This window comes from Octopus bimaculoides, chromosome 9 (genome assembly GCF_001194135.2).
Source record: "Octopus bimaculoides isolate UCB-OBI-ISO-001 chromosome 9, ASM119413v2, whole genome shotgun sequence".
NCBI lineage: Eukaryota > Metazoa > Mollusca > Cephalopoda > Octopoda > Octopodidae > Octopus > Octopus bimaculoides.
In genome coordinates this window covers 58,283,189-58,293,371 of record NC_068989.1, presented here as the reverse complement: position 1 = coordinate 58,293,371, position 10,183 = coordinate 58,283,189, and the positions used below count along the sequence as shown (strand labels likewise).

The window sequence follows — 10,183 nt, the reverse complement described above, 5'->3', positions numbered from 1 at the left end:
ACACTCTTCATTTAACAAATTGGACGGTGTAGCTCAACGTCGTAGCTGAGAGCGGCATCGATACTTTCTTCGTAGCTCATTCTTTTCTTTTTGCGAAATCGGCGCTCTGTGCTGATTCCCATATCAGAGCAAATTTCGGTTGAATAGGCCAACGCGTCATCTTCTGTTTTGTCTCTGCTTACAAGTAGAGAAGTTTTCAAGGCTGACAGATTAATAGCACATTGTTGCAACTCGTTTGGAGGTACTGCTGAGTGTCATTAATTTCAGGAAGTATATCTCTCCAAAGGCCAAGAAATGACAAGAAAGAAAATGACAGCATCGCCTGAAGAATTAAACCTGTATCAGATCTCGTAGTTGCGTTTTCTGCACCTTCCATCAACCGTTCTAGCGCAGCGATGATTTCCGTGAATTTTGTATGTACAACTTTTACTGTATCTGCTCGACTACTCAATCTCGTTTACCCAGCTTGTTTGATAGTTGCACCAGTTATCTCAATTAAGATACCGCATCGATGAGTTGAGGCCAAGAAGAATGAAAATAAACGGTCCAATATGCCAAAAACTGTAACTGAATCTGCACCCACTGAAGCTGCATGCACAGCTGCTAAATTCAGAGAGTCATTGGTGCCTGGCACAGATACAATCTTTGGATTAACATCTGTGATGCGCGCTTGAACATCGGATCGATGACCTACCATTACTGCCGCGTTATCAAATGCTTGTCTACAACAGTCTTGAATGTTAATATCATCCATTTCTAATTGTTTCAGAGTCATTGATGTAATTTGCTCAGCATTTTTGCCTTTCATCTCAATAAAACGAAGAAAGGATTCTTCTACTTTGACTTTTCAGTTATTCTAGCATAACGTAGCACCTGAGAAATTTGGTCAATATGAGAAATATCTGGAGTACTATCAAAAATAATGCAATAGTATTTACTCTGTTTCACTTCATCGATAACTTTCTTTCTCACTTAATCTCTCAGGATGTTCACAAATTCATTCTGAAGTTTTGGTGAGAGATAGGAAGTTGTAAACCTATCAATTTTTACTTTCACTAAATGTTCACGTAGCACTGGGCCGAATTTTCCAATCAGTTGAACAAGATCCAGAAAATTTCCTTTATTTTCATTTGCCTTCTCAACTCGAATGTCTTCTCTATGGCCTTGTAAAGCTAGGTTTTGCTTAGCAAGAAACATAATTATGTCCAAGAATCTGGTCAGGATTTGCTTCCATTTCTTTGTTTTCATTTTCAACAAGAGTTTGTTGTTCTTTGTCTATTACCTTGCCTTTGGAAAGGCGAATTTCTTGCTTTCCACTGAGTGAACGCATTCTCATGCGCAGGGCTAGACTCATGTTCTTGTATCTTAAAATTTAACATCCACTAAGATTTGAAACCACCAACTGAGCAAAACCTTGAGTTTTCACTTGAAAATAGCTGACAACAAAAACAAAACGCAGCTTCTTTCGATGGAGACATCATCCAAGTTCTCAAGATTTTTCCCGTTTTGTAAAGTTCGGAAAAACCAGTTTCTCGACAGTCTTCTATCTCCCCTTTCAGTTTTGTTATTTGTCTCGGACGTACAACTTTTTTTGAATTCACATTAAACATTTTGCACAGTTTTCGATCCTTGTTGTGTACAAGGACTTCCCGAATACCGTCACCGTGATTAAACTTATCTGGTTACATCCCAATGCCTTTCAAATTAATATTAGAGTTTTGTTCTTCAGTAGTTTGTGGCAGATCAGCATCATCAACTTCATCTATCTTCTTTTCAAGTTACACTTCATTAACAACATCGTCTACATGACCTTCTACAGTAATACCAGTTTCGTCTGGACAGTCGGGTCTGATGAGAAATTTAATTATGGCACCTACATTTAGACTTTCTTCTCTCATTTTCTTTTTTTTTTTCTAAATGCTGCACCGCTGTCCTTAATTGGCTTTATCTCAAATTATATCAGTGATATCGTAAACTTATAAGAATAAAACCTAATAGAGTATAGACCAATCTAAAAAATAATCAACTTTCTGAATATCGACACACTGTCTTATCCAGTAGCACACAATATTACTATATTAACAATATTATGCTATTACTCAATATCAACACACAATACAAGTTTACTGATGATCAATTTAAATTTTAAGGAAATTTTAATAATTACTATACATTATTAAAGTCTATAATATTTAAACTGCGTTTTTATTACGTATTACCTTCTACAGTAATACCAGTTTCGTCTGGACGGTCGGGTCTGATGAGAAATTTAATTACGGCACCTTCATTTCGCTTTTCTTCTCTCATTTTCTTTCTTTTTTGTTCGGAATGCTGCACACTGTCCTTAATTCACTTCATCTCAAATTATATCAGTGATATCGTAAATTTATATGAATAAAACTAAATAGAGTATAGACCAACCCAAAAAATAATCGACTTTCTGAAAACCGACCCCAGGACTTATGCTTAGTATTTATGTTATCGGTTTCTTTTGCCGAACCGCTAAGTTACTATCTTAGTGTGATGTTCTAACAAGGACTAGGGGTCACTCACAGTAATGTGGTACGCCATGCCTACATTTTCATTCTCATGGTTCTCAGCTGATTGTAAAGCGATGGTGGGGGGGGGGATAAATACAAATACACAAATACATACATACATACATAATTTTGAATAGTATCAAGTGTAACAGGCCAAAACTGTAGTGATGATTGGAAGCTTGACTGACGAATAGAAAGCCACGAATGTTCCTTCCTGGTTTTTCTGTCCGTCTTTGTATTGTCCATCTGTCCGTATGTTTTTATTGCCGTCCGTTACGTTCTTGTTCCGTCCAAGATGGCACGATTTGGGACTAAAGAATAGCATGCTTATGATAGTTATGTCTCGTTCTTGCATGCTTTTAAAGACCAATCTGCTATTTCAGTCCGATAGTGACTTTGACCTTCATTAACAATTGCACATTGCTATATATTTTCTAGGTTTCTGTTACAATTAACTAACCGCCTTGCCTTACTCGAAATACACCTGTCCTACTTTCATTCTAAAATTGATTGAGATAATTATCGATTAGCTGAATAAAATGTCAAAAAGATATCGAAGAAGATATTACTCTTAGCTTACGATTTTCTTAGACTTAAAGTACTAAGAAATATAATTTATTCTTTTTCTTTTCTGACTGGTGACATATACATGAATCGCTTTTGTGACTTCTTAGATCTCCTCCGCTAAATAAGTAGATTTACTTTGGCATTTTGTTTATACATACTTGTTATGTACGGTTAGTAAAAACTAGCTAGCTACTTGCTAAATACAGGTTCTTTCTTGTCGATAACTAGCCGACTGTGAAATTACTGTTATGCTGTTGTTTAGCCAAGTGTTTCCTTATACGTGGGCGGACAACAAAATTAAGATGATTTTAAACTTTTGGGATTTCTTAGTTTGAGACCGACTGGCTTTGACCCAGGTCAGCTATGACAAAATCGTGATGATCTGGGTTTTTTTTCCGGCTCAATCCTCATTTGGAAAGATTTTTTTCCCCATTAACACTAATGGTTTTTCTTTCAACTACTGGTATAATTTCAGCTTCATAATCGTTATTTGTGGCTCACTACATTAAATACGTTAGCTTGCACTTAAGTAAAATATATCTAAGACTACATTGTCCAATATATCTTTCTTTTAAGATGGTAGTGTGATTTGAAAGTAATTGACTGCTATTTGTAACATGTCTAGCAAATAGGCGTACACATCTTTTCTAGCTTAGGTGATAAGAAATAACTATATATTTTCCCCGTTACAAGAACAGGCTCGAACGTTCATTTTACTTAATGATTAGTTACAACCGATTGACATAATTCTGCAACAGATGTTCTGTTTACAGTTTTATTGTTTCCGTTGTACGTGAAGACGATTGGTTGACAGATTTCGTAAGAGGACTTGCGTATATATGGTTACATTTCTTTACGTTATGATTTCGAATATTGCAGAGGTTAACTTCACCTCTTGTCCTTCTAGAGTCGATAAAATTAGTACTAGTAAAGTATACGGAGGATCGCCGTTATCGACTATAACCCCAACCTCACCAAATATGAAACTGTGTTTGTGTAAGAAACCGATATTTCAGTTCCATAGTGCTGGTACCAGAGTTATACTGTTAATATTTTATTTAAAATCACCGTCTTCTATCTCACGAGATAAACAAGTACACCACTACACTTCCTCTGTGAAACTATCAAGTTGGAGAAAAAGCCCTGTCGCATTTCACGTTGGAAAGAAACAAATGCTTTCTTGGTTGATATATTTAATCAAGATGATATTTCCCCTCATTATTGATATTATAATTCCATCTATTTGGCAAATTGATGATCCCTCGGGTGTAAAATTCTTTAGGTTCTGAAGCGAAGAAATACTCAATATCTTCTCAGTTAATAAACTAGTTCCCCTCTAAATATCGCAATGATATGGAAAGATGATAATGGAGCATGGCCAGAAGATTAAGGAAATTAAGGAGATTAAGGAATCTTTGGGTTAGTAGCACGCGCTCTTTACCACTACGACATATGCTCACGGGCATATGGCGTAGTGGTTAAGAGCGCGGGCTACTAACCCCAAGATTCCGAGTTCGATTCCAGGCAGTGACCTGAATAATAATAATAATAATAACAACAACAGCATCGAAAAATACTTTAGGAATGAGAACCCAGGTTCAAAATTTCCCCAAGTCACCTGATGAAGGCTGGAGGGTATATCAGCCAAAGCGTTGTGTTAACAACAATGATGACAAATATCTGTCAAATGTAAATAATGTACATAATTCCTCATCTCTTAAATATAGAACTGTATGACTTGGACAATACATGGTTTTGCATTATTGTGTTAGAGTGACACTCCTTTACAAGTAACCAATGTTTTTTCTGCAAATTTTTGTGCAATGCTTCCAATTGATAAGAATACCACTCCACATTAACTGTTTTGTTTTGATTTAACACTTCAACTTAGATGACACCCTTCATATCACACAGCATAGCTTTTTATTTTTTGAATGTAGCCCTAGTTTAGAGATGGATTCTGCTTTTTTCATTGACTGTTAACCATTGTTGCTTTCATTGCTGTTTGTTCCTTTTCAAGCCATGCCTGGCTCATAACAGCCAGTTTTTCTGGCTTCATTGGTGTATAGGTTCCCCACCTGGACAGGAGGCCTGTCCATCGCAGGTGAGCTGCTAGATGCAGGAGGAGGAAAGAGTGAGAGAAAGTTGTGGTGAAAGAGTCAGTAGAAGTTCTCCATTACCTTCTGCCAAAGCCACATGGAACTTAGGTGTTTTGCTCATAAGCACACACATTGCTTGGTCTGAGATTCGAACCTGTGATCCCTCGACCGCAAGTCCACTGCTTTAACCACTAGGCCATGTGCTTCCACTGTTGTTTTCATTGGATATGATTAAAAATGTCCTTTTCTCATTACTTGTGATGATTCCACCCAAGAAAGGTGTGGTATCAAGTCTATCCTTCAATGACAAACAGATGGCAACTCTTTGATTAGCTAAGAAGCAATCAGATGATAAGGAACCCACAGACCAAGTTTAGACTCTTTTTCTAGTTCATGAAGGTGTATTATGATCAAAATGTAACTTGAACTGCTTTGCTGATTCTCATGCAGTTTGCTTAGACATTTTCCTTAATTACAGTTTTCAGAAGCTCAATATTGACAGAACTTGGTTGTCAAGATCAAGGGAAATCTGTGTGAAAAAAATTTCCTGAGCAAAATTGTGGCTGTGTGGTAAGAAGCCTTTTCTCAAATACATGGTTTTGGGTTCAGTCCCACTATATGGTACCTTGGCCAAGTGTCTTCTACTATTACGTTGGGCCAAACAAAGCCTTGTGAGTGGATTTGGTAGACAGAAACTGAAACTGTCGTCTATATATATATATATAAGTACAAAGCTTAACAGAAAATTAGTACTGGGGTCAATACATATACTAAAAAGTATTCAAGGTGTTGCCCCAGCATGACCACAGTCTAATGACTAAAACAAGCAAAAAAAAATAAAGATAAAAGATATGAATATTTAATATAGTGAAAGGCCGCTGTATTTCATCAAAGTAAGTGGCTTCAGTACTACCAAAGATTTAATAAAAATAAATCTGTTTGATCATTCTCATCTGGTTTCATAAGTCTATAATAGCTTTTAAATTGGATTTAAATTTATCAGACTTCAGCATGGTTGCACTCTAATGAGACCAAAACAAGTAAAAGATAAAAGATAAAACTCCTGTTGGCATGTTCAGAATACTGAAATCTTCATTTCCATAGACAGAATGAATATTTCATGTTGCTTCCATTTATACAGATTTCAGTGTTTGATATGGATCTGATCTAAACTCATTTTAAAAGGGTAAAATCAATACAAATTGAACTTCTATGGTATAAGGTAATCTGCGAAAGAAAGAAAACATTAGAGTATAAAAATTAATGCTTATTTTATGGTAAGCACTGAAATGGTACCCTCAAAGTGATCCTGTCAAAAATGTAACAGAATTTGCTTCCAACCTAATATATTCCTTCTTATGCTTTACTTCTATTCATTAGTAACTTTAACAGTTCAATTGAACTGAATTAACATCACCAAAATATCCTTAATCTCCAGCAGAGAGGGCTTTTGAAAAAGTTAAGAGCATTGCCTCCACTTTTCAGAGCTAAGCTCTAAAGAAAGAGTAAAGACCCCCTTTAGTCATGAATGACCATGGGATTACACTTAGAAAGTTACACTCTGAGGCACAAGTCTGGACAAGTTTGTTTATGGAAGACCAGCAGTCGCCCATGCATACAAGCTACCCTTTTCCACCAGTGACGTTGCAACTTATTTTCTACGGCTGAGTGAACTGGAGCAACGTGAAATAAAGTGTCTTGCTCAAGAACACAACACACTGCCTGGTCTGGGAATCAAACTCACTAACTCATGATTGTGGGCCTGGCGCCCTAACCATTGAGTGATAACACTATAATAATAATAATATTCATCCGTTGTTTGTCGATGATGACCAGAAAACCACATGGGTGAAGAAAATGGATCACGGTAAGACTGGTTGTGGCTGGTTGGGCTGATGCATGCTTGAAAGGTTCTGCCATAGGTTGGGCACTGGTGGTCTGCTGGGAATGAAGGCAAGGAGTTGGCTCTGGACTTGTGCAGCTAACGTTTTCTTTGTGCACCTGCAATCCTATCCTGTTCATGGGAGGTGGCACCTCTGTTGGTGCAGCTACACCAGGCAGCACAGTCATGTGCTTGCATTTTCCAGGCGTTGGGAACCACTACATATATACACATACACATACACACACACATTCATTGAGACATATGCATATATACACTCACATATATACATATGTATACACATATGTAAAAGTAAATGGTTTTATGTCAGTTTCACCGTTGTTCGCTTAATTGGATTACCTAGTCATTGATTTAGCATGTAAGTGGCTGAGTATTTCACTGTGACTTGTATCCTTCATATAATTATGAAGCAGTTTCAATAGGAACCAGAATTATAGGTGCAAGTCTATCTAATAATCTTCTACAATTTCTGTCTAACCAGCTTGATTCAAATGGTTTGGGTTAAAGCATTGTTATAGTAAAAAGCACATGCTCAAAGTCCTGTGCAGTGGGATTGAATCTAAAATGTTATGATTGAGAAACAAACTTCTCAACCTCTTGGCCATGGCTTCATCAACACATGCATGTATGTAAACATATACACACATCTACATACTTTTCAATGGCGATATACAAGGAGGTGCCGAAAAGTTCCTGGCTTTGGGTAAAAGAAAATACAGGAGAATCCATTAATTATATTTATTTAACATATTCCCTTCTCAGATTCACACACTTATTGCAGCAGTCCTTCAGTTTTTCTAAGCCCTGTAAAGGAACTCAGAAGGTTGGGCCTCCAACCTGGCCTTTCATCATATCCTTAATGCCAGGAACTTTTCAGCATCCCTTGTATATACATTAGTAAAATAGATGACAGGAAAAATGATTGTTTTTCCTGTGTCATCTCTTTTTCTTATTACTTCTTTTAGCACTTCATTCTAAAAAATATGTATAATGAGTTCTACAGCAGGTTATTAATCTCGCAGCACAGGAGTGGCTGTGTGGTAAGTAGCTTGCTTACCAATCACATGGTTCCGGGTTCAGTCCCACTGCGTGGCAATTTGGGCAAGTGTCTTCTACTATAGCCTTGGGCCGACCAAAGCCTTGTGAGTGGATTTGGTAGACGGAAACTGAAAGAAGCCCGTCATATATGTGTATATATATATATATATATATATATATATATGTGTGTGTGTCTGTGTGTCCCCCCAACATCGCTTGACAACCGATGCTGGTGTGTTTACATCCCTGTAACTTAGCGGTTCGGCAAAAGAGATCGATAGAATAAGTATTAGGCTTACAAAGAATAAGTCCTGGGGTCGATTTGCTCGACTAAAGGCGGTGCTCCAGTATGGCCGCAGTCAAATGACTGAAACAAGTAAAAGAGTAAAGAGTATACGTATGTATACATATACTGATACATTCACAAATATGCATACATGTTTGTATAAATACACTCACACACACACACACACACATAGGCACACATTCATATAGACAACCATACATATACATACTTGGATATATATTTATGTACACAAATGTATACATATAGTTATGCCTACAGATTGAAAAAAAATTCAAATATATATCTTTTACAGGATTGGCTTCTACTACTGTGCCTATATATATAGCAGAATGTGCACCAGTATCTATACGTGGTCAGTTGGTAACAATGAACAACTTTTTCATCACTGGTGGGCAGTTTGTGGCTAGTGTAATGGATGGACTTTTTAGTTGTGTACCAGAAGGCTGGAGGTAGGTTGTAGTGTTTTCATGTTTACTTACTTACTTATTTACTTACTTCTGCTACTACCACTACTATCATCATCATCATCATTCCATATTCCTTTGTTTATGCTTTTTTTAATAGCTCAGAATGAAAAGAGCAGTGCCCATGATCCCTTTTTCTGGGCCTATGTGACTGGTGGAAACATGAAAGTAGCTATCTTCATTTCAGAGATTTAATAAAAGGCTTGCAAGGCACCAAAATATCAGGTGTGGTGATATTAAATTAAGCAATGGATTACATCTGCCATCCAAGAACTGAACTGGTCCCTCCAGTAGGCTTTCATGAAATTTCCATCTATCAGATTTGACTATTTATTTATAAGGCTTTAGTGAACCTGAAGCTATTGTAGATGATCATTGCTCAAAATGTAGCACAGTGAGATCAAACATGAAACCATGTAATAGTGAAAAAGTAATGGTAAAGTCACCTTCCTGAATCATGCTGACTCATAAGGGCCAGTTTCCTGGTTTCCATGGCATATAAATTCCCCACCTGGACAGAACACCTGTCCACCATCCATTACAGGATTATTCATTTTTGTCAATGAGTGGACTGGAGCAACATGACATGAAGTGTTTTGCTGAAGAACACATCACATTACCTGGTCCAGAAATTGGGACTACAATCTTACGATCATGAGTCCAACACCCTAACCACTAAGCCACATGCCTCCACTATGTAATTGTGAAGCAAATTTCTGAACCATACTGCCATGCCTGCGCTTATTATTTAGTGAAGTGCTATTATTTCTGTCCTTTTGCCTTCTCATACACTTTCGCTAAAGTTTTCTTCAACCTCTTGGAGCATGGAAAGTAACTTCAGATTTTTACCTTTTTATTTATATGCATATCTCAAATAAGACACAAATAAAAATACCTCTTACTTAAGTAAGATTCATACGCATGGTTGTGTGGTAAGAAGCGGCGAGCTGGCAGAATCGTTAGCACGCTGGGCGAAATGCTTAGCGGTATTTCGTCTGTCTTTACGTTCTGAGTTCAAATTCCGCCTAGGTCGACTTTGCCTTTCATCCTTTCAGGGTCGATAAATTAAGTACCAGTTACGCACTGGGGTCGATGTAAACGACTTAATCCCTTTGTCTGTCCTTGTTTGTTCCCTCTGTGTGTAGCCCCTTGTGGGCAATAAAGAAATAAGAAGCTTGCTTCCTGAATTTTCATTGATTCTCAAAGCTGCAAAATTCTGTTTGAAACTATTTTATTCATTTATTTAACTATTTAAATATTTCATT

The 10,183-nt window shown here is 37.1% G+C and overlaps 1 protein-coding gene across 1 annotated transcript in view; it reads left to right on the top strand.

The window, feature by feature from the left end:
• Nucleotides 1–10,183, top strand: part of LOC106871022 (proton myo-inositol cotransporter) — a 40,951-nt gene that overhangs the window by 8,714 nt on the left and 22,054 nt on the right. Inside the window, exon 2 of the mRNA XM_014917281.2 lies at nt 8,747–8,903. Coding sequence (XP_014772767.1) covers nt 8,747–8,903 — 157 coding nt within the window. The remainder of the gene's footprint in view (nt 1–8,746; nt 8,904–10,183) is intronic.